The sequence below is a fragment of the Ornithodoros turicata genome, chromosome 1, assembly GCF_037126465.1.
Source record: "Ornithodoros turicata isolate Travis chromosome 1, ASM3712646v1, whole genome shotgun sequence".
Lineage (NCBI taxonomy): Eukaryota > Metazoa > Arthropoda > Arachnida > Ixodida > Argasidae > Ornithodoros > Ornithodoros turicata.
In genome coordinates, this window is record NC_088201.1 from 227,244,777 (window position 1) to 227,270,897 (window position 26,121).

The window sequence follows — 26,121 nt, forward strand, 5'->3', positions numbered from 1 at the left end:
CGGCGGCCTTGTCTATCCCAGTGCTTTCATTGTTGCCTTGGGGTTGAGGTACTGCGGCTGTATCCCTTCTCCGCTGATGAAAAAGGACACAGAGGGGTTCGGGCAAACATCGTGTGATGACGCGGTACAAGATAACAGCATATTTGTCCTTAGTTACCCCCAAAGAATCCAAAGCTGCCATTCGAATGGTCACATCGTCATGAAGACGTCGGAGCTGGGGAATGTTCTGGGAATTCGAGATGGGACGAAGAGCAAGCAAATGGTCAATGTGCTCCGCCGTAAGGAGTTCCGGTCTACCGTACCTGTGTGTGAGCAGAGTGACCGCAGAGTCGTAGTTGTCGCCGCTGATCCTGATGCTTTCGATGGATCGCTTCGCGTCGTCAGTGAGGTAGGAGACCAAGTACTTAAACTTCTCGACCGGAGCCAGTGCTTGGTTGGAGTGGATGGTGGCATCAAAATGTTGCCAGAATTGTTGCCATTCCTGTAATTTTCCCGAAAACTTGGGTATCTGATGCTTAGGGAGAGCGACGGATTTTTGCCCCGCACGACGCTGTTGATCCAAAGGTGCAACATTCTGCTGCTGGCGAAGCCTACGACGTGCCCTTGTGATCATTCCCTCGAGACCTTCCTCGTACTGGAGCGCCCGTCAAGTTCCGCTCCCAGCTGATCTTCGGGGGTTTCCTGGGCGATGCTGCTATCGAGGTCGTAGAGCGATTGCCGTTTTGCCACCAAATAGTCCAACGCAGCTTCAACCTCTTCGACGGACGAGTCCTGCTGCCCCAGCAGGTCGGAGAGCCGTGTCATGGTCCGCGTCAAGTGTGCACGTAGTCCACCTCTTGTACGCTTCAAGCGTTCCATGGCAGGTCACGACGAGATGACCTCCGAAGAGAAAGCGAAGGAACAGGCGGCCTACGTTCCCGGGTTTCGGCACCAGAAATGTGTGAGGGAAGAACGAGGCGCCCGCTCTGCTTCCGAGAGGAAAAGGTTTAATGAACTAAAAACCGAAAAGCAAAATGGCGAATATAGGCCCGTGACCACGAGACCCACCTCGATCTCCTTTAATCCGCAACAAGGTCATCTTCTGAGTGTGGCCACACCATGAAGATGTCGTCGAGGAACCCCTTGTAAAGCGTGGGCTTCTTTACGAGCTTGGTCAGAAATTCCTCCTCTAGAGCTCCCATAAAAATATTTGCGTAGTTTGGTGCCATTTTTGTACCCATAGCCGTGCGATGACTTGCAAGTAGTGCTTACCGTCGAATTCAAAGTTGTTATTTTTGAGAATAAGATTGAGAAATGTGGATAGGACACACGGATCGTAGGGGGTATCAGAATATTTTGAAAACGCCCTTTCAGCTGCAGCAATGCCATCTTCGTGGGGGATGTTGGTATACAGAGATGAAACGTCTAGCGTGACTAGCAGACTGGAAGGAGGAGGTTCACATTTACATAGTATTTGAAGAAAGTGGTTGGTATCCTGAATGTAGGATGGTAGTTGCGGAGGTATATACTTGAGAAGGTGGTCTACAAAGCTTGAGATGTTCTCAGTAGCTGTACCGTTGCACAAAACTATGGGGCGCCCTGGATTTCCAGGTTTATGGATTTTAGGCAGCATGTAAAACCTGCCCGCTATGGGGTTTTTGGGGAGTAGATAGTCGTACAGGGTGGTATCTATAATTTTTCTTGCCTTTAGAGCTTTTAGACTGCGGATAACATCTGCTGTAATTTGCTCTGTAGGGTCAGCGTCGGGGAGTTTGTAAAAATAATGTGCACGATAGTTGTCGAAGACCTTCGCTAACATAATTGTTTTTGTCCATTACCACGATTGCACCGCCTTTATCAGCTTTTTTGACGACTAATATATATATATATATATATAGGGAAAAAGACGCCAGAGACTGAAGTAGGGAGTGGGGGAAAGTTATTTATTAAGCCGGCATTTAAAATAAGGGTCTGGGGAAGTCGACGTTTCGGCAGAGGCTCCGCCTTCTTCGGGAGTAGCTCCGAGTAGAGCCCTGCAGGGGCCCGGGCCCGAGCCGGGCTTGTTATTGGATGTGTGCTCCCGGCCGGGCCGAGCCCGGGCCGACAAAATACGCTAGCACCGCGGGCCGGGTCCGGGCCGTTAAAATACGCCACCATCGCGGGCCGGGCTGGGCCCGTGCCGACAGATATGTTTCCGAGAGTCAGGCCCGGCCGGGCCACGCAGCTAATTCCCCACAATGGAGATGCATTAGTTCATATCATCATGCGCTTGCGTCATTCCTGTGCATATTTTGCAAAGACAAGCAAGGGATACTGCATTAGGCATAGGATTTGACCCTCTAGAACATTCTGAAAGCCACTTTACATTGCTCCCCACTCCTCACATATTTCACAAGCACTTGGCAAAGCTCGGTGAGAGGGGTATGGACTGGGAGAAGGAGTTTGTCGACAGCATCCTCTACCTCCGCAAAATCTTGACAGTGTAACGATAAAGCCCATGACCGCGTACGTTCTGGATTTAATTTGGTCTGGTGCGGTTATGGTGTTAAACCACCATCACTTGTATGTTTGTCTTCTCTCCTTATAAATTTACTGATAAACTTCTTTGATAATCGCCAGAAACGCGTACGTCGCGGCTGGAAATACTAAGCCGGGATCTACTCGCCGGGTCACCGGGTCGGGCCGTGGCCGAGCCGGGCTCTAGTCACTGGGTCACCGGGCAGGGCGGGGTCGCGTAAAAATATGAAGGTCCGGGCACGGGTCGGGCCGGGCCATTTTTCGATGCGCACGAGCCGGGTCGGGCCCGGAAAAGTCGGCCCGTGCAGGGCTCTAGCTGCGAGTCCCCATCATAGTCCCGAAGAAGGCGGAGCCTCCGCAGAAACGTAGACTTCCCCAGACCCTTATTTTAAATGCCGGCTCAATAAATAACTTTCCCCCATTCCCTACTTCAGTCTCTGGTGTCGTTTTTTGCCCTATCTATATACAACATCCTGGTCCCGCTCTTTGGCTGCACGTATAGCACATGAGGCCCAGGAAGGCCGAAACAGCTGTCCAGTACCGGCATGGCGACGTTTGACTTACAAACATATGCTATACGTGCAGCCAAAGAGCTCCTGCTAATTTCTTTCCCCCTTATACACTTGACTGGCTTTGCACTGGGCTTTCACAGGTGTCTTACGACACCCTGATTGGAGGCATCACGTGCCACGTGACCTTCTGACGCCATCCGCTCAAACGTTGCCTGCCTGCGTACTGCTGATGAGGCCCAAGAAGGCCGAAACAACTGTCCAGTACCGGCATGGCGACGTTTGACTTAAAAACATATGCTATACGTGCAGCCAAACAGCTCCTGCTAATTTCTTTTCCCATTATACACTTGACTGGCTCTGTACTGGGCTTTCAGAGGCGTCTTACGACACGCTGACGGGAGGCATCGCGTGCCACGTGACCTTCTGACGCCATCCGCTCAAACGTTGCCTGCGTGCGTACTGCTGATGAGGCCCAAGAAGGCCGAAACAGCTGTCCAGTACTGGCATGGCGACATGTGACTTACAAACATACATATATATATATATATATGTTTGGAAGTCACAAATATATATTTGTTGTAAGTTTGTAAGGCAAGGTCTTTCACTCTGTAGTGACCCCTAATTATTAAATAATGTACTCGGGATGAAAATTAGAAACCTTCTGCGTCATACTTGTGAAGGAATTTACCGCCCAAACAGGTGGTTTCCATCAGTGTACCTGATTTATTTGTCTAACAAGCTTAATTAGCCATGGAAAGGAAACGTTATATTACGCTAATTAGAAAGCCCATTACCAAAACACACCATTTCAGTCACAAGTACAGGATTAGACGGAGAACCTTTTCGTATGCATGCACAACATCCAAAGTTTCGCTCTCAGTTCCGTATGAACCTTTCCTCCTCTGATTGTTGCCTTTCGCTCCTTCGTTTAGGCAGTGACGTCACGTCGCCGGGGCTTCTGCGGCCGAGGAACTAGCGCTGACCTGTGAACTTTACAATTCGTTTATTTAATATCTACGCACTTTTCGGAGGAAAAAAATAGTCAGTTAGATTTGCGTTCCTTTAGAAGTAGTGCACTGAACCGACAACACCGGCTCCTAAAAAATGAAGGAAGTCAGCGGCAGCATGGTGGCGTTGTAGCCTATTTCCTACCGTTTGTTCGCGTTTTGTTTCTACTAGAACGCCCCTGGCGATGAAACTCCCCATTCGTCGTGTTAAAAATTGTTGGTTATTAGATTGTGTTCGTATTCCATTTCCCAAATCAGCACCAGCAATGTGGTAGAGTATCGCTGTAAGATGAAAGGAAAAGGAAAACTGAAAAAGTTATCCAGTTGTAGGACTCGAATCCACATTCTCTGGATTACCGATCCAGTTCTCTATGAATTGAGCTAAGCCAACACACCTCCTCACCGACTTCAAAGGGCGCGTCATCTGGAGGGACAAACCAACTCTCTCACACGTCCTCCTTTCAATCTTACATTTTTGCTCACTCATACAACTCAGCATCCAGCCTCAGAACATTAGTTCTCTCATTTGGAGTATTGCCCCTGGCGATGAAACTCCCAACGATCATCATCAGATAAAGGTGTTGTGCACTGCGTACCCACGGTACTCACTGTATTCTCATATACAGGGTGCATCTTTGCGGTAGACAGACCCCACACCACGTACCGCTGATGCAGCCAACCCGCACCGCAACCGCCGCTGTGTTGCCCTGTTGTACATAACACTCAGCATATACTGAAACCACCGACTGAGCCATAGACCGTTACCGACTGAGCTACCGAGGTCGGTAAAAGAGACATTTGTTTCTGGCGGTTCAATATATATGGTGAAGGCGTCTTGTTCATCGTCTTACAGTTCACCATTATCTGTTGTAGCGTAGCTGTGGTGGAACTCCTTGCCATAGTCTTACACGCACAGGGGTGCAAAGTCGCGACTATCGCAGGAAGCGTCCTGTGTCGACTTCACAGGGAACTGTGTCGATAGTTCACTCAAAGCGTTGGATGCAAACGCAGGGAAAACACCCACGCGGCACCCGAAAGTAAATCCCGACCAATGAAGTGTGCAGCCGTTCCGCGGAAGGCAAGCGTGACTGAGCATGGTAACGCAAAAAGAGAACGCCTTTGACGGCTTTAAGACATTTTGGCTCAGCCGGATATTTAATCATTGGTACAAGGGAGGTATCAAATCAAGGGGGGGGGGGGGGGGGGTGAGCCTCGTGCCCCGTTCCTCGGCTTCTTTATTGTCTCCCCTGGTACCCTACATATATGAGATAAATGAGCGCGAGGACATGGAGCCCGCTCACTAGCGCGAACACATACTTTCGGTGCTCCAGTTGGGTGACTCGTAGGAGGATGCCGCGAACTCGTCAAGTGAAAGGGGGCGTTTCCGGATCCCGGCACGCAAAGAAGTGCGACTTCATTCTAACTTCTGGGATGTCGCCATCCAAAAATAACTGGGGTACAACAACTGGCCATGCTGGGACTTAATGGAGTAATATTGCTCGATAATATACATTTCTAGCGTAGCAGAGCTATCCCAGTACAAGGGTCTCACCTTCATTTTTATTGCGATACTGGGGTAAGTAGAATGGCATCGAAGGAGCTTGACAGAGTTTGAAATACAGGATGGTGTGCATCGCTTCTGAGCCTGTAACACGAATAAATGAGCGCAATACTAGCCTGTGTCTAACGAGGCGGAGCACGCACAGGGCAAGTTGGTCTAGCTTTGCTACAAGTAATGATTATAATTCAATGACACGTTTTCTGGGACACCTTGTGTGCGTTACTGTCGTGTTTCTTCAGTATGGCCACTTTCGTCCCCGACCAAAATGGTCTATAAAGCGGATCGTTCATACTATCCAATACCAAGGAAATAACAAGAACAATGGTGAAAGTGTATTGAAAAAATCCCGAATCTGTGCCTGATTTAAGGTACACCTGTTTGCACATGGATTCAAGCTCAGCAAAACGTCGCAACACGTTGAGCCTGCTCCTCATCACCATTGTCCTCAAAGAATTGTAGAGCCGTGTGTAGTCCTATTTCAGTCATAGCAGATGTTACCGTTGCTTGGAGTTGCTCAAGTAGTAGAGGCCAGAGCATGACAACTTGCCTTGACAGCTCTACAGCCCGTGTTCTTGCACGAGTGTCGAATACCCCTAGTCGTCTTCCCAACAGTCATGACGTATTACGGGATTTTCCAGGCCCTTCATGTCCACGAATATCCAGCTTTTCTCTTATAATTCTTGTGGACGACTGTGAGCAACAGGGCATACCTACCTTTGTGCAATGGAACGTCATACTTTTAAACGTTATCAAGTAAAATGTGAGGACAGGGTTGCCCTCTATATCGATACCGCACCTTAATGACGATACAAAAATATATGGCCTGTATATGGTTTGTATCTTGCTCGACCGTCCATTGTCCGTAAACCGAATCTCCATATTAACGAGACCAAAATGCATTGAAAAAGTTTAGTCCGCACAGAAATCGTCCATAATTCGGGTTTCCCACATTAACGGATCCATATTAGCGGGGCACGACAGTATATGTTATTTTTACTGCCACAATTCATTAAAAAAAACTCATAGTATTTATATATATATATGTATGTATATGTATATAACCATCTCAGGTTCTAAACAGATGCAGTTAAATTGCGAATACCATTCGAACAAGAGCAAAACAACAACTTTATTACGGGATGATGGCTGTGGAGTTTCATCGCCGCGGCCATACTCTACCTCATTGCTGGCGGTGATGCGGAAGATGAAATCATGAGCCCCAAGAGCAAATATCAAAGTTCATCATCAACTTTAATTAAAGCTAGTGATATCCTTCACACGAAATGATAAGGCAGAACATTTACAGTATCAAACACTTAACCATGTGTTTGAAATAAGACGGTGTGGGAAATTACCGCCCACAAACCCTGGGAACGTCACCTAGCTACGGAAGGCCAGCTCAGTGCCCCTTCCCCGTCCTTCGTTATGTGGACCTTAAGAGCCAGAATTCGTCTGCTACTGCAATTCACCGTTCTGCCAATTCAAGAACCTGGAAATGACTGCAGCTCACCTAGAATATGTAGACATGAATATTTATAAAAAAGTTCAAGACGCTTTCCAGAATAGCACTTTTGAGAAAAACTAAGACCCTGTTTGCGCTTTATTTCCAAGTTTTCCCATTCGGTACGCGGGAATGTTAGATCACTATTCGCAGACAACAGTGGTTCGTCTGCATGGCCACGACCGCTGAAAGTTTGTTTGTAATTGGCTATCGCCATTGAAAACATAATGCTGATTGGCTGATTCTTAATCGTTACGTCACGTTGACGAGTGTGCAGGCTTCCTGTACCTAGGTGGTGTTGGCCTGGGTCGCTCGACTTCCAACCTGCCGACAACAACCGCAACCCCGAAAAACACAAATCAGTCAACGACAAAGAACAGCAAAATGCGTTTTTCTTTCTTTTTTGTTTTTGTTTAAGTGAAAGAAGAAACGCTGCTGGCATTCCGTCGGTCCCGAGCAGCAGGCAAACCATTGCCAAGTCACTTTTCTTGGCAAAAATACTTCCATTCCGCACCCATACATAGGCATAGCCGTTTGCGTTAGCATGCTCTGTACTCAATCTCAGGATGTCTTTGTTTTGTCCTGTTAGATTTTCACAAACAAAAAGCTTCTGGTAGGGTTTTTCATTTAATACCTTTTTGATTTCAACTTTGGCTTTAAGCTATTCCTGTACAGCAGAACGCTTCTTAAATCCTATCAGGATGATGAGTTTGTTCTGAAGATCCTACTGGGAGTGCGTGGTAAGCTTCAACTTCAGTTTTGGATACGGGCCGAACATTAATTTTTAGTACCAACTCATGCAGCGTCTTAGTAATCTCTTCACCAGGGCTCTTACATGTGAACTTCGCCGCACAGTAAACTCCTAGTCAACAATAATCTGGAATTATATCGTTATCTGTCCTGATTTGTTCAGAACGCGAGGCGTACGCCGTTTTTGCAACACTTATTGGGGTAGATAATGATATCATTGGAGATGATGGTTGGCTAGGAGAGTGCTACGCGGTGAAGGTGCATTTCTATGTTGAATCGGCGGCCGCGCCTGCTCGTTGTAGCTCATTGTCTTCTCCAGTTGCAAAATTTTATCTTTTCTTCTCAAAAGCACCTCTACATCGGGTAGCGTTTTGTCAGTTGCGTCGAACGTTTTGTCAGACGACGATCGTCTTGTCATTTCGCCTAGATGCGGCGATCGTCCCTGGCTAAATCAGAGAGGGAAGGAAAATTTGAGGGCGACTAATCTAATGAATGCGATGAAATTGCGTTGGCATAAGACATTTGTCTTACTTCTGATTGCTTCTCATACAGAATGCAAACCTCGACCACAGCACATTAGATACAGCACACCGCGTACACCACACCACACGCGGACATGGCTCATATGACATAAGCCACAGGGCATGACGCACAACCTCAGCCCGCTCGTGAAACTCTTGGACAAGGAAAGAGACAGGTCTGGACTTTTCCGGAGACGAGGCGCGACGGACTATACGACTCAATCTCCAGGCTGCCGTCACTCCACGCTTCCACTTAACGGGCACCTTGGTCATACCTCTATAATACGCCGGATTCTATTCGAAATGGGGCTTGTAAAGTTAACGAGTTTAAAAGGAAATCAAGCAACTCAGGAAAAAGGTGTTGACTCCAGGATATGACCCTGGAGCCAAGATTTCCCGTCATGGATGCGTACGCTACGCCGGCACAGCAGGATTTTCTCCTCAGCTAGTGTGCTCCAGAGTACATTTGGCCTTTGAGTGCCTTTTTCAAGTGTCTTGTAAGCGCCTCACGAGTCTTAAATACTTGACATATTTGCGCTTTGTAAACTTTGGCACTCAGAAGCTACAACTCCATGACGACGCGCTTGACCTGAGCGCTATTTTTGCGGAAAACTGTTTTGTGCATTGCATTCATGATGTTCATGTCGCACTTACAGGATTGCGTGAAGACTTCAAAACACAACTGGATAATCTCGTCTCTGTTCTTCTCTCTCCGGAGAACCTTGTACCAAAAATGCTAAATGGAAGGCCAGTAACCTGCGACGATTTTAAAGGTCTTCTCCTGGTAAGTCACTTTGCTCTTGTTGGACTTCCTGTATTGTTTGACACCCAACTTATAGTGCCAATATGAACAGTGAGAGGACTCTACAAGCAAACCATACATGTGTAATCAAATAGACATAAGTTACACAATCTAGTACAATATACTGACCACGACCAGCCAACAACCCCTTTGGACGCCATTAAATTGCAATGGACCTCTACCGACGAAACGTCGCCGCGATGTAAATCACGACGTTGGTAGACATAACGAAACCAAAACAGAGCGGACGGAGAACACAGCCATTTCACAAAACCATGTTCCTACACTAAGGTCACGGGGCTTCTTTGTATAAGTGGCACACGCAAACGGGGTCACGTTTTTAGCCGCTTTCGTGTCTTCATTCGCGTTCCAAATCCACTCCCACCACGACGGAAAGAAAAGAAGGCTTCACCTCAACCGCGCCATCGTCTGAAAGTCATTGCCGTAATCTTTTGCGGAACATGGCTGTTATCACGACTTAGTTCGCTATTGCTTTGTATAATGACACCACATGCACTCCGAGAGGAACTCGTGCCTTCAGGCTCGAGAAGATGGAAGAGCCTGGTAGTCACCCTTAGATAGGACTACCGGTAGAATGGACCAGAACACGACCATAATAATATGTAAAGAACTGCAACAAAAATATTACAATACGAGATGCCACATCTAAACGTGGCGTCTTATGACTTATTGATTTTTTGCTATGGTAGCTTCGCTCTGCAAAGTCGGCGGCGCCGTTGTACGATCTGACGTAATTTGTTTCTGAACAGCGATAGGTGTACTAATTAGTCATTAGGACCTTCCAAAGGAATTGAGATCATCCATTGAGTCACCAGACTATTTTGGGAGCATCTAACTCGTGTCCAGAGGGCGTTGTGTGTTGTGTTGTCGGCTAGCCGTGGTCATAATAGAGCGATAGAAATAGAACGGAGAGAAATAGTTTAATTTAAAGTGAACGACACCATCTCGAAGACAGCGGCCCGGTGCGGCCGCTGGCCGTCACTGGGTAGATAGTTGCACAGACAGTTGACTACCTGGTTTCAAAACATCACATCTTCCAAACATCTTGGGACTTCATGTGTCACGTCATCATGGCATGTCTGGACAGGTTAGGACAGCTCTGGACAAACAAGGAGAAAGACACTTCTAACCTAGGCAGAGGAATTCAAATTTTAAATTTGAACAAAATGAACTTTGACTTTAAAAACAAACTTCAAATTACATTTGCATTACTCATTTTAAAGTAAGGCATCATCTGAGTCAATGCTGAACTCGTCGTTTTCATGTCGACGTTATAAATACGATAGGTACACAGAAAAAGAGTAGACGGCTAGACAGTCCGCCACTTGCGACAGAAACACGGCGCATGCGCACATCCCCCTCTGCATCTTGCTTCCCGTTGGGTCTCGAACTGGCTGGAAAACAAACGCCATTTCGCCACTGCTGCAAGCCATGCCTGTGAATTGCGTGCCTTATGGCTGTACGAATTATTATGTGCAGGGCAAGATGTTACGTGTTTTATGTTTCTGTGTGATACGTGATATCCCCAAGAACGCGAAGCGTGGGGTCGCGCTCTAAACAGACGGGAAGCATTGTGAGACATGACAGTATTTCCAGCCGTCCAGGAAACACACACGAATTTTTCCAAAGCTTTTCGCAAGATCCCCAACATAAGATTAGTACTCGATACTACTGAAGTCAGAATCCAGAGGTCATCATCTCTCAATGCAAAGAGACATCTTTTTCGCGTTATAAACATTACAACACACATAAAGCAGTTGTTGACTGCGACACAGTAGGCTACATCAGCTTTGTTTCCCGGCTTTGGGGTGGGTCCGTATCTGGTGTGGACATAGTACAGAGTAGAGGATTGTAAGATGACCTCGAAGCTTGTGGTGCCATAATGGTAGATAAGACTTTCAATATGTCGTGTCTCCCCCAAGGAATTGTACAATCCACCATTTAGGATGAGAGGAGAAGCCAAAATTTCCAAGGGTAGTGTTCAAAATACGAGAGAAATTGCCTGAGCAAGAGTGCATGTTGAACGTGTGACCGACGCGTGAAAGAATTTGACATTCTTTATCGGGCCTTTCCCATCAGCATAGTCGACATAGCTGGGCAGATATTTCATGTATGCAGCTACCTCAGTAATTTCCAAATGCTCTTAATCAATCAGGTCTTACTGGGCACAGTGAAGCTATTAAACAAGTGCGCATGTATTACCTTATTATCACAATGTAATCTGTGAAGTCACCTGGTTATGAACAAGGTAATAAAAATGACTCAGATATGAGAACAGCATCTGGGAAAATGTTAGGTACACTACGTATATGCATTTACCACATTCATTATAAGCAGTGACTACACACATTATATGCATCCTGTACATACATTATGTTCACACACTATTCATTAACACTATATGCATTATACCGCTACAGTGCTGCACTCAGACGGGACGAAGGTTGGTTAAAAGAAGGAGACAAACGTATCTGCGGACGTGAACTTCCCCTCTTCCTCCCTTTGATCAACTATATGCATTATACATTCACCATATGGACTACAATTTACAATACATGCATTCATTTTGCACTTCACGACTGGAGGCTCTTGACGAATCTTGAACTCCCTGATAATGTCTAAGACAGGGTACCCAGTTATATACTCTTTGTATATGATATAATGCCCCAAGGTTCCCAGGCGGCGGCTGCGTTTTGTGAGAACTTCTGGGACCAGAGCATACTAAAAAAAAATACATATATTATGCGTAACGGAAACAAAGTCGTTAGTGCAAGGTTACGCTGCGGCATTGCGAATACCAGAGCTGACGTACCAGCAGCGTAGCCAGAAAAATATTGCGGGACGCGTTCTAGAAGCACGTTACATGGGAGAGGGGGAAATTTCCCTCATTTCCGTCTCCGAAATGCGCTACCAAAGGTACCATTTGGGGCTGGGGATTTGAAGATCCATCACTTCCTGTGGTTACGTCAGTGCGACGTACTTTGAGGTGGATTGTCCTGAGTCTGTGTTCTCTTCTCCTCAGCGGTTCCTTAGGAAAACGAGGCGGGGGAAGATGTAAAACATGGGACGCCAGAGAACCAAAATAAGTGAGTGGGTCATTAGTGTCAGTAACAATAATCACGAAAACGGAATGCCTTCTAAGGACATCTTTGCTGCATGTTCTCCGCAGCCTAACAGACGGACCTGATCATGAACACGTTGGCCATCAGTTTGGTGGGAACCTAAACCCCCATTCTCAAGGCGAACGCCCTTCCGCTTTGCGACGACGAAAAACCGAACGGAACGAAGTTAAGTAGCGCCAAAACGAGGTTTATTACCGAACTCACAAATGGTCCAGAAACAGTTCGTTATAAACAAAGTCACGCAGGAAAGTAACTTACAATCACCGCAGCCTGGAATCTTCTCTTTTTCTTCACGCCGTGCGGTTTATAACATAATATTTATTATAATATAATATTATCATAATATTTCGGTTTTGGGAGAGAAAATTACGTGAACAAAGCGCAAGGCAGCTCTTTAATACCATCCTATTTAGACAGTTCAGTACAGACTATTTAAGGACTATTTACTGCACTGTATAGGGTATAAACATTTGGTACACAATAAAAACATAGTACGATTGCGGCAAGTATCGATGCCCAATTACCCTAGAACTAGCTATGGTTATGGACACTATGTATGACTTATCGATAGTTCTGCATCACTACTACGCCTTCCCTTGGTAGGTTTCTCTCTGGCTTTTTCTTGAATGTGAAGTCTGGTAGCGCAGCAAATTCATGAACACCCCATTTTCCATTTGGTACGTTTGTGGCTCTTTCAAGTGCCGTGAGCATACTTTCCTGTGTCACCATTGAACTTATCTTTTCTCTTGATTGCCAGCAGTCATTTCTGCCTCAGGGAAGCTATTGAAGGTGGCTGTAAGGCAAGCATGAGGGGTCCTCGCACTAAATGATTGAAACAGTCAGAGTGAACCGTCTGAGGGGCGCATCTGTCCACCAGCGCAATGTACTCAAAGTCGAGTGCAGTAGGGGTGGACGGTATGCGTCTTATCAGTAATCTTTAGTTTCACGAGTCTGTTCAAGGCCTTCCACTTACCCGTCCACCCCTATTGCACTCGACTTTCAGTACATTGTGCTGTTATGGGTAAGGAGGACACTCTGTCTGGTAAACAGTCACATGAAATGCAGTGCAACCAAACATGACAGTTATATGGGAGATGCTCAAATAACGAAAACTCAGATTCACCGAGCTGAGAAAACCACAGTTTATACCAGTGCGTAACGGTGCATATCACAGCGGGTTTCATAGCAAGAACTGCAATCGTACTAAGCGTTTATTTTTTCACCAAATGTGTCTGCTGTATAAAGTGCACTAACAAGTTTTCAAATGAGCTGTACTAAATTGTATACATTTCACCTGGGATGGGATAACAGCATCGTTCCACCAGGTTAACGTAATTTTATTGTCCAACCTATGTCACCGCGCTCAACAGTTTCGTTGCAATAAGGAATAGATATATTTGAGGTTTTCTTACCTGGTTTACGTTCCCCTTTGAAACGCGCGTCTGATAACATAAGTAAGATATTGAAACAGCATATGTGAGAAGCATGACACGCGAGAAAATTGTTTTATGACAATCATTTGCATTGCTCCGGACGGGTGGGACGCCTCATACATGGCGGAATGTCGGTAGGTTCTCGGGACTGCTACGAGATGGCGCTCGGTTTTGCATACGGTCTATTTTGATCGCCAAGATAGTTTCATCATCACTCCAGTAGATGGCGGCGCTGGCATAGATGTCTTCTGTTGTGGTATGGGAAACTTATGACGAGCCTTGTGTCGCAGTAGGTTGGTGGCAGGTGTGCGAGAAGGTGAGAACGTTGCAGTTCCCCAGTACCAGGACAGTCTCTGTAACAGTAACATGTGCACTAATGTTCTGCACGTTAAAGGCTCCTATCACCGTATTGTCGTTCTTCCTGACGGGCTGCACCATATTTTCAGAAATCTCAAGAGTAGCAGATACCTTTTCGCTCGTTTAGCTGGCGTCCATCTTGCACTGTGAATGGAGTTGGTGACGTTCGTTGTTTTCGCCCGTTTCGCCCCTGTAGCTTGTCGCATTTTACACAACTTGACACAAACGTTGCTCTGAACTCTCCCGCGCGCGTGGTTTCTCTGTGCGCGTCGACACGCATACTCTCGAACTGAAGAAGTTCCTTCGCCAACGACTGCTAGGCCTCGCCGTGACATTTGGGCTGTGACACGAGAGCGTTTTTGGGCTGGATTTCGCCAAGTACCAAGCAATTTTAAGCGACAGAAGGAAACGTATTATAAAATACCACAGTGCTATGATAGATATCCTAGTTGCGTGATGAACACAAATGAAAAGGGGAGCAAGGAATTTTCCATGTCTTACGAAGATGACGTTTTAGCGCTCAGGGCAATAACTGAGCAGTGTTTCTCACATACTTTAATGCCTCTTTTCAGACGTATTCATCTTTGTGTAAAAGAGGGAAGCTGCCTGACGTGCAGACTGTGACTGACGTAAGTATGTTTCGATTTATGATGGCAGTGCCTATAGATAAGTAATTAAATTGCTAGCTAAACTACTCTGTGGTACTTCACAAGTAGTGCAAAACCATTTGCGAATATGGAGATACAACTACTAGACGACTTTACCCGTTTCAAGCCTAGAGTAAGTTTGTTCCTGAAAACAGTTGTATATATTCAAGGTTACGTATATTGTACCATGACCCCATGACCATACCCCGTGACATCATGATTTATGTGATGAACTGTTGTCTTGCTCACATCTGATGTGAGACAGACCTGCGTCCATCGCCATCGTGTTCCTCTCCTTCCAACGCTGTCCCTGGGTGACACGCCTGCTTGATTCCCTCGGCGCACAATAAAGAGTCTCCCACGTAGAAGGCCAAGCCGTTCTCTTGCTCACACCTGATGTGAGACAGACCTGCGTCCATCGCCATCGTGTTCTTCTTCTTCCCACGCTCTCCCTGAGTGATGCGCCTGCTTGATTCGCTCGGTGCACAATAAACAGCCTTCCACATAGAAGACCAAACTGTTCTCTTGCTCACATCTGATGTGAGACAGACCTGCGTCCATCGTCATCGTGTTCTTCTTCTTCCCACGCTCTCTCTGAGTGATGCGCCTGCTTGATTCGCTCGGTGCACAATAAACAGTCTCCCACATAGAAGGCCAAACCGTTCTCTTGCTCACATCTGATGTGAGACAGACCTGCGTCTATCGCGATCGCGTTCTTCTTCTTCCCACGCTCTCTCTGAGTGATGCGCCTGCTTGATTCCCTCGGTGCACAATAAACAGTCTCCCACATAGAAGGCCAAACCGTTCTCTTGCTCACATCTGATGTGAGACAGACCTACGTCTATCGCGATCGCGTTCTTCTTCTTTCCACGCTCTCCCTGAGTGATGCGCCTGCTTGATTCGCTCGGTGCACAATAAACAGTCTCCCGTATAGAACAGTGTTGCGGATTTGGCCGCTCAAATCGGATTTAAATCAAATCCGCATTTTTGCTGAAGGTAGTAAATCAAATCCAAATCAAGTCCGAATTTAATTTTGACACGTTAAATCAAATCCTTTTAAATCCGGATTTGTTGTTCCGGACCTAAATCAAATCCGCTTTTAAATCTGGATTTATCGAATATTTTAACAAATCCGGGAGCCAAAATTCGTGCAGTAGCATTACTAGACCTATAACCGTGTCTACAAATTACTAATACTGCACGTATTCACTAAACAATGACTACCTTATTTGCTAAACAATGCGTGGCACAAAGAGCAATAAATTTCGTCTGATTGACGAGGATATAAGGCGCCAACCTATCAATCCGCTGGCCGAAATTTTATTAGGACAATTTTTTTAGTTTAGAAAGACATTTTCGGTTACGCCTGCTCGGCGTGTACCAGACTATCAGTCACCACGTATCAACCTGTGTCAGGGGCGGATCCAGACGCTCGGTTTGGGGGTGGGGGGAGCGGGGCGGCGGTTTCTTTGTCGGAGCGCGTAGTAAGGGAGGGGGAGAGGGAAATTCAATGTATAAACTGACGTTTTTTTTTGGGGGGGCGACTGGGGGGAGCAATTTGGCGAGTTGCTTCTACTTACAGCCGTCTGCTCGCTCTACCACAGGAGCTATAACCTATAAATAAGGTAACATATAAATGATATCTATACCATTCGATAGAGAATGAGTTAGCGGTTGTAATGAATCTACCTTCAAGGGAATGCGTGTACCCGTTCATGAACATTAAAAGTTCGAAATAGTAAATTTTTTGCCGGAAGTGCTGTGTTCGGGAATGTTTTCGTAGCGCCCCTTTGAAGCAGGAGTCACGGGACTTTTTCCGCGTGCTAGTCTTGAACCCATAGTTTTTACCAGCCAAATTTGAAGGATGTGGTAAAACAAGAAGCGCGTTGCTATGAGGTCAAAGTTGGGAAAAAATTCGAACCAACATTCGCCGCCGCAACCTTCCGCCTCGCCATACCGGAAACGGTTCATCGGATGGTGCTCGAAATTGTTGCATTTCTCATCAATCGAGATGCTATCTAACATATATTTTTTTCATGGAAATTAAGAATTGACAATTTCCCACCCTTGTCGATTTAAAATGTGTACTACCCAAGAGTGGACAGAAGGCTACCTCACTGTGTCACCTCTAGCGTTCGCACGCCCCGTGCGGGCAATGGGCATGCCGAGCGTGCTCCCTCTTAAGACGCGCAGCCATTTTGGATAGTTGGGATCGTTGAATGTGGATGTTGTATTTCAAGCGCGACCAGCCGCCGTACGATTAGCTGGAAGCTAACATCGGCCACGTTTTGGAGGGCATGAGTACTTCCCCCAGAGCTAGGCAGTCCCTAGCCCAGAGCTGCGTCGGCCTGCAATGTGATAGCATTAGATTCCTCCTCACGAAAAAATCTCGTTCTCCGTTTAATTCCCGTTGGCTCAGACGGCTCTCCTCGCCGGCGCGTAGCCGACAGCTGGCCACTCCGCCGCGCGGAATTGCGCAATGCCAGTGCAAGAGGTGTGTAAAGGGAAGCCCAACGAAAATACATGTAATGAATAAATCATGGGAGCTGAGTTGAAGGCATCCAGAAAGAAAATAGTAAAACTTTATCGAAAATCAGCCGCACTTTCTGTTGCATTGCCAACACGTAATTCGTTAAGTACCCTTAAATTTTTGTGTTACACCAAAATAGAAAGAGTGATACTGATAAAAGTGTATTGAATCGTAGATGACTGGCTCACTCTGGGAGGGGCGGTGCACAACCCCCATCTCCATCATCACGTATCGTGTTGGTGTATACTCGGGTTTCACGGGGCATGAACAGTGTGGACTTGGTAGGTATAGTACAGCTTGGGACAAAAGTTTGCGGAACACCGGTTTGTCGCATTTCAGCAATGGAGCGACAACCTAGCAGCAAAAAGGAGTGGGCCCCGTTTCCTATTCGATCGCTTCGTGATACCTAGCAGGGAAGCGTTCCGATGAAGCAATACGCAGGTGCTTTTGCTAAACGGTTCTTTTGCACACATCTGATGTGAGACAGACCTACGTCCATCGCCATCGTGTTCTTCCTCTTCCCACGCTCTCCCTGGGTGACGCGCCTGCTTGATTCCCTCGGTGCACAATAACCAGTCTTCCACATAGAAGGCCAAAGCGTTCCTTTGCTCACATCTGGTGTGAGACAGACCTGCATCCATCGCCATCGTGTTCTTCTTCTTCCCACGCTCTCCCTGGGTGACACGCCTGCTTGATTCCCTCGGTGCACAATAAGCAGTCTTCCACATAGAAGGCCAAAGCGTTCTTTTGCACACATCTGATGTGAGACAGACCTGCGTCCATCGCCATCATGTTCTTCCTATTCCCACGCTCTCCCTGGGTGACGCGCCTGCTTGATTCCCTCGGTGCACAATAAACAGTCTCCCACATAGAAGGCCAAACCGTTCTCTTGCTCACATCTGGTGTGAGACAGACCTGCGTTCATCGCCATCGTGTTCTTCTTCCCACGCTCTCCCTGGGTGACGCGCCTGCTTGATTCCCTCGGTGCACAATAAGCAGTCTTCCACATAGAAGGCCAAACGGTTCTTTTGCACACATCTGATGTGAGACAGACCTGCGTCCATCGCCATCGTGTTCTTCCTCTTCCCACGCTCTCCCTGGGTGATGCGCCTGCTTGATTCCCTCGGTGCACAATAAGCAGTCTTCCACATAGAAGGCCAAACGGTTCTTTTGCACACATCTGATGTTAGACAGACCTGCGTCCATCGCCATCGTGTCCTTTCTCTTCCCACGCTCTCCCTGGGTGACGCGCCTGCTTGATTCCCTCGGTGCACAATAAGCAGTCTTCCACATAGAAGGCCAAAGCGTTCTTTTGCACACATCTGATGTGAGACAGACCTGCGTCCATCGCCATCGTGTTCCTCTTCCCACGCTCTCCCTGGGTGATGCGCCTGCTTGATTCGCCCGGTGCACAATAAACTGTTTCCAGAATTTCGGAATATTGTTTCGAGCAGTAAAATTTCCTGACTGGCATTGTAAGTGCTGTGTGTTTAATGCCTAATTTACAGCCGCTGGTACATCCAGTTGAGAGTCTCCGAAACACCGACATCTCGGGTGATCTTTGATAGAATATGAAGTTACCTATCCTTTGCCATTTCCTGATTTCTTAATTGGCAATCGCCTTGTGCTCAGACTCACTGCTGGCAACATTCGTTCATAATACCATCTGTGTGTGTACTGCCCATGTTGCCATCCGTACTATCCGATCACACTTGTTACCTCGGCATACAGTAAGTATGCACTAGTAAAACAATACGAAGAGGAACTAAAAATTGTATAATCAGTCAGCACAGACGCCCGTGACTCGTGGAAACAATAATTGTAGCATAAATATATAACAACAAAATAAAAATAACAAGGTACTCATATAGCAATAGGAGACAAGCAAAAAGACGTGAATGTCTCGAATCGAGCTGTGGACATTTCGTGTCAAAGTCCGACACTTTATCTCTCGACAAACAGCGCAGAGCGTGCGGACCGCCTTAAACTCGCGACGTCAACCATGCACAATGGGAATTATTTCGGAGTCGGAGGTGAACGGCGTGAGAAGGACGGCGGTGGTAGCGCCATCTAGAATCGGGAAAACCGTGAATCGGAGTTGCTCCCCGACTGGTATGGCCTCTTAACACATCCAACACCAGCGGTGCGGATGAGCCTCGTATGCCAGACACTTTTCAATTGCGTGCAGCGCAGATAAAAAGTCAGTGAACACGACCTATTCCCGCGGGGTAAAATTGACGATGTGCTTCAGAAAGAAAAGTATTTCACGAGGAATCCGGGTTTCATCGCTACCGTTGCATGTGTGCATTTGTACATTTTAACGTAATGAACTGCTAAGGGATTATTATTAGTAGTATACTACATGAAGAATGGCATTTAGACTCCGCTGTGGGATCCTTTATTTTTTAATAGATGTAATAAAACTCATATTTCACACATCCCGTGTTTCTTGTCGCGTCGGCCTGTACAAGGATCTTCCGCTACGTCGAGATGTATTTACATCGTACACCACCCACAAAAAGACAAGTCAACAGTGGATGAATAAAATACCAGTTGCTCATCTTCCAAAACTATTTGGGCAGATCACTTAAACGCTCGTAAATTAGAGTCTTGCTCTCAGACGACCCAATTTAATAAAAATTGCTTGGCCTGGTGCAAAAGCCCTTGGCTCTTCCCTTGTCTTTCCTTTGCATGAAACATGTCCCCCACGGCTTCATATGGTATCTTCTACCAGTCTGGACAGCTACTCCTTGCTGCATAGCTTGAAAACGTACACTCAAGTGACGATATAACAAGAAAAAAGACAAGGAATTTGAAGCATCCCTTTGGAGCAGTTGTGAAGAGTGTTGCTGGACTACATTAAATGAATGCGAAGAATTAAAACGCCCCCTTTCTAGGCGATGTACTGTAGGGGACACGGTTGTTTAAGATCAGCACCCCATGATTTATCTCATCTCGCATCTCCCGATGTTGCAAGACTTTCTTTTGTGTAGTAAACACATGCAGTGCACTGTCCTTACCTTCAAATGCCATATGGGCACGCCAGTTTCAAGCGCAACTGAAGTAATATGGGTAGGCGAAGTACTGACCGGCGATTTTAGCTAACCTTGTCCCCAGCAGTACATCAATGGAAGTTGTTCGAGTGAGTAGTTGTCAACTTTTTTCTGCTCACTATTCGCAAATTTTTCTCCTGGGGTAACGGACAAGAACGATATGTCAATAAATTTTCCCCTCGAAGCCATTCTCACGAAAGACACTAACTGCATTTAAGAAATGAGCTAACACGTGCACTAGAACAGCATGCAAACAAAATACTCACGAGTATTTACTTGCCAGTGTTTTGTTTGTACGCACTTTCAGCTTTACGTCGAACAACAAATAATAAAAACAATGAAAGGAGATTTGTCATATATTTACGGAAACGAGATAGGATAACGTGCATCTCGCAAATGTGCATCTCACTTCGCTTCTTGTATTGTTCTCTTTTTGTTAAAATTCAATAGGAATTCCATAGATTATAATATTTCCGTATGTGTAGGATGTGTATGTATCCCAATGTACATAGGCTGCTGTATTTATTGATTGCCAAAGCAATCTAGAAGGTGCTTACATGTATGTGTAATTTGTCATAACCTTGTCAGGTACTCAGTGGCTTTAGCCGCGCCTACCGAGACAATCCGTCTTAAATAAATAGATGATCCAATAAAATACAATAGTTAGCGCCTGTGTGTTCACAGGTTTCCTGGCCCGTGTATCAATAAACGCCCCCTTTCCTTGCATGCTCTTTCACTCCCTGCACACATGACATGCTCACATCATGTCCCTGCTTCGTAGCGTCTACTACAATTCGACGTCGTCTTACTGCCACGAAATCCATATTTTTTTGCCAATCCCGACATTTGCACCCCTCATCATTAAACAAACTCGAAAATAATGCAACGCACGTTTTTTTCTATATTGTCAACTTATCCAGTTAGCTATCGCAAGCCTTACTTCGTGCTACAGGATTAAAAAGTCGTTAATATGCCACACAACATCAATTTGGCTCTGCAATATCGCGCGTAAGAAATCACGGCGATCGCTGAGCGGTATCCTAGGGAGGCAGCGCTTCTTGCGGAGGGCGTCAGAGACAGAGGGTTCGGGCGGCTCTGTCTGATCGCGTCACAGTTGGACAGGTATTCTCGAATATAGGAGGCTATTGTCTCACCGTATCCGCACTCAATCTGCTTGGATCCGCCTGGAAGCCTTAGAAACAGATGAGGCTGCAAAGCAGTTCTAATAACGGCTGGTAAGATGTAGTTGAACTAGTAATTATACCTAATTTCAAGACTTCTGTAGTGATTTTAGTTAAACGACTAAAGGGCTAGTTACTGCCCGTTTGAGCTCGATGTTGCAAAGAGCAGTCCTGTTAATCGGAGGCCAACTGTTCGGTCAGCTGTCTGGGCAGGAATCTTTTTCGTGACAAATACGCATGCATCCATATACGGGGAAAATAAGCTGCTCCTCAATGCTCGCATGTAATGTATGTGGCTTTTAACATCATTACACCAGAAAACGCGGGGGCAGCACCACTCAAGACATTCCTTATTTCAAGCGAGGGGTGGAAGTGGTTACGTGTACAAGGTGTCCTAGCAACGTATGAGAAGTGGTCCGAGGTAGGAGATATATAGAAGAGAAGTCTCCTTACAAGAGGATAAAACAGACGTGACAGTATCCTGCCAATGGGCGTGAGCCAAGGGATGAGCAATAGAAATAGGGACGTGTCTGTATCGGTCTTCTGCTGAAATCCTCGGATATGGTCATAAAGGATAACCGGGACACGTGGTTCTTAGTATAATCAGTCTATTCATCTATATTATTTGCCAGACATGTGCAGAAACCGTATGTAGCCAACGGGCGTTTTTTGTTTCTTTTACATGAGCAGCAAGCTGCGTTCGTCCACAACCAGAAGGTCCTGAAGAATATTGACCAGGAATATGAATTGGCCATCACAGACGTAAGTTGCGACCTCATTCCATGCATGACTTCTTTTTCCGAGGATTGGCGAACGCAAAGCGCCGTGGGAATGAGCTGTCTACGAATGTAGAGAGCTCCTGATACGCCAAGTGAATGGGCATGAGTTCAGTAGTGTGTGAAGTATGCGTGATAAATATCCTGGAAGGCAGAAAGAAAATGTCGGACACAGAAGGAAGAATGTTAAAGCAACCGTTGCCAGGATTTCATTCTGTGACACCGCAGTGTTCAGTGTGACTTTTAAGACACCACATACGAACGAATGCCATTTTTGCTTCGGAACGCAGTTCGTTACTTATTTTCATGAAATACCCATGCTAGCAGTTTTAGGTGAATCATTACGCTTATACTAATGAAACAAACAATGTGAAACACACCACTAACGCGCACAATAAACAGTTGAATTTCTGGTGAAATACCGGCGGATGATAGAAAGAGCCGCCTACGAGCATCGAAGGTATAGCCTCCGATTCCTAGAATTCATACCGTTGCTTCAAAATTCCAAATGCGTCCAGTTGCTGATGCTTTACACTCTGCGGAGGTCATTGCCATAGATATGCAGTTGACCGTTGTCAACAGTAGCGTAGCCAGAAACATATGTTTCAGGGGGGGGGTCCTACGGGAGGTATACATGGGAGAGTATTTTACCCTGGTTTTCCCTCTCCCAGATGTAGTAAAAGCACGATTTTGGCGGGTTTCAACCCCGGGATTCCCCACTCTGACTACGCCACTGGTTAGGAAACTTAAGTGAGGCATAGGCCATCGCCATCGTATGATGGCGACTTTGTGACTTTTGTTTTGCTGACTTCCAAATGTAAATAAATCTTACCTGAGTAAAAGGAATATAGGACACGTTTCATTTATTTTACAGACTTCGTATGCAAGACCTAATTGGTGCGAACTTTGCTTATCATGTGATGAGATTTCCGACGGTAGACATGTTGTACAAGAGTGCGGAGTGTTCTTTCGTTAGAGAGCTGGATTCATGACGCTTGCCTACGAATTAATTTACACGTTTGCAAAGAGGACTGGAGTCGAAAAACATGTGGAATGATGTGGCAGCACTCAACATCGTGAGTTTAAGTAACAAACTGTTTCCCGCAGGAGGTTGAAGAGATACTGAAAGCACCAGACGCAGTGGACAAAATCGGCGTGCTGAACAGAGCGCACGACAGACTGAAACGAGAAGCCTTATCAAAACTTGGAAATGCTCCTGTCATGGGGAACAGAATGAATGAACTTCAAGAACAGTTGTCCCAGGCGAGTTCGGGCGTGAAATATGTGATTCGTTACTATTACTTTGCTACGTATCTTGTTACACACGAAACGCTCCACGATGACCATTACTGTTCTTCAGCGCATTCCAGGGGAAAAACTTGTGTGTGGGAATTGTGTAATTTTTATTCAGCACATTATTATGTCGTTGTGGTTTCCGTTGCCTAGCCGTAGAGTTCTCTGGTAAAGAAGCCGGGGGAAGGCACTTGGAACACTCTTTTTTATACTGCGTCATATATGCATTCCACGTTCAGGAACGGTCACGCAAAGTGTTTCCTTTGGAAAGTGTGAATTTTCTGTCAAAATTGCTTAGCGGGTGGGAGCGCACCTTCGGTGGCTCGCCCAGCATCTCCTTGCGTCTTGTGATGTCATATGGCAGGTCACTTTTGATGGGCAATCGCGAATTATCTGCTAAGGAGAGCGACCAGTCGATACGCTGGACGGGCTGGGGCGAAATGAAAAGAAAGAAAATGAGGATTAAGAAGGCGCTATCCTCAGTATTGGAGGGACACATGACGCTGCAGACTCCCAGCCGAGGACATCAACGAGGAAGACCAGCTCGCGTCACTGAATGGCTAGCGTGCTCGTCATGCCACGTGGGTACTGGGAGGTACCCTGATTCTGATCCCGGTGCCGACTGTGCCGCCTGAGTTTTTTCCTGGGATTTCTTCAGACGTTGTCAGACATATGTCGGCGCAGTTCCCTTACAAGTCAGCCCAGGAAGCACATACCCGCAGAGCATGAGTCGTGGCGTTACCCACCTCTGAGTCGCCGACCATGGGGGAGTTCTTCCAGAAGTACCACCACCGAGGAGGGCAGTCGCGGGATATTGAGAGGGGGAGGAAAGCTCTCTTGACCTCCACGATTACCCCCTTGTTTTTGGGAGAATGTGTGTCCCAGGACTCCCAATACAAATTTCTAATTCTCCCAATACATCTGTTTTCCAGTCCTCCCATGCTCTTTTAAAAAATCACTTTTGTGGCAAATTGTAAGCCTTCCTTTTTTTTTTTAATGTGACTCCTTCGTCAGGTGCCAACTGACTGCAATTGCGCATTGGCGTTTCGCGGCTGCGACACCCATGACGAGTGCATGTGCGCATTGCCTGCAATGTCATCTCGCATGGTGAATCGACACCCTGGATTTGGGATATTTTTTTTGTTCAAGCGCGTAGTGGAGGGAAACCCAATTTATACAGCGATATTTTGGGGTTCAATCGACTAAGCTCCTCCCCCTGGACCCCTGAGTCCTCCGCTATTACCTTGTTGCATGCGCCAATTGTGACAACTCTCGAAGTCTTACGACGGGAGAACGGCACTGCACTAAGTATTGATTATACCCCTGATGTCGAACAGTGCAGTGACATGGGCATGCTACGATTTCCCACTGTTCAAGACCGCCAGGAATGAAAATTCACAACACCAAGATCAAAGCCTACAGCAAACAGGTGCAAACACCTAGTATATAGCCCAACGGTGCACAACGAAAGTGTTTACTCATTCCATGCATTAGCCGTTTATGAATAGCAACAAGCGACAGGGCGAAGGCAACACGTGTCGTCGCCTTCGCAGTTTCGTTCCCCAAGGCCTTTGTGCGCTACCTCCCTAAGCCGCTGCGCCAGAGGTTCTCTTGCGGGCTCTGTCTCCTTCGCGATTCTGAGCCCCCCCCCCCCCCTCTGGGTGCAGTTCACCGTCTATGTAGGTCACTTTCACACTCACACAAGTCGAAATTGCCCCGCCGGGAGCGAATGGGGGCTCGCTGTTTGCGCAGGCAGTCGAATTTGCCTCCGCCATTCATAAAATTTTGGTTATCGTTATTGAGTCGGACGTCGAATAAGGTCCAAGTAGAACCTCTCGTGAGCTTTCTAACGACACCTCGATGGGCGTCCTAGCTTCTCGCGTTCACGAGATACACTGCCTGCAGGGTGCCCCTGTCTCGCATGCGACCGCCACACCCGGAAATTGCGTCAGCCGCTGCACTGAACTTATTAGATAGAATCTTACAATCAAATCGTACTGACGCAGGATCCACATCGCGCGGAATCATGATTAGGCAGCGATTATGATTAGAGCTGCGCGCGGGTATGGCTAAACCCGCGGGAACCCGCAGTTACCCGCACATAGTCACGATTTACGGGTAGGAATTCATGTGGGTAGCCGGTAAAATGCGGGTGCACCCGTACTCCATGGCCAACTAAGTGATACCTTTCTGTAGCACTCGACCTCAGCAGTGTCCTGTGTCGTTGGCCGTATAAACCCATGTGCCAGACCGCAGCAGTCAAGTACTTGAGGGCGAGTTCGATTATTAATGCAGACATATATGGCTCTCTGTTGAACTGCAGTTCTATTGACATACGAGTGAACGCGTGTATACCGCTCACTTCCATCTGCGGGTCTGAATGCGCGTATACAGACAGCACTGTGGGTGCGGGTCGCCGAGATTAAATTTTTGCGTGTGCGGGTCACACACGCGCGGGTACTGTGGGGGTGCGGGTCTAAGTTTGCTTACCGCACTCACCTCTAATCATGATATCCCTCAGGTGCGGACAAAGCCAGTCTGGACGACAGAGATCGACA

At 46.7% G+C, this 26,121-nt stretch overlaps 1 protein-coding gene across 2 annotated transcripts in view; it reads left to right on the top strand.

The window, feature by feature from the left end:
- LOC135377111 (atlastin-3-like) overlaps positions 1–26,121 on the top strand; it is a 142,520-nt gene that overhangs the window by 71,235 nt on the left and 45,164 nt on the right. For both annotated transcript variants that reach the window (XM_064609426.1, XM_064609425.1), the window contains 4 exons: positions 9,005–9,132; positions 14,656–14,712; positions 22,185–22,256; positions 23,378–23,533. In XM_064609426.1, the coding sequence (XP_064465496.1) occupies positions 9,005–9,132; positions 14,656–14,712; positions 22,185–22,256; positions 23,378–23,533 (413 nt within the window). The remainder of the gene's footprint in view (positions 1–9,004; positions 9,133–14,655; positions 14,713–22,184; positions 22,257–23,377; positions 23,534–26,121) is intronic.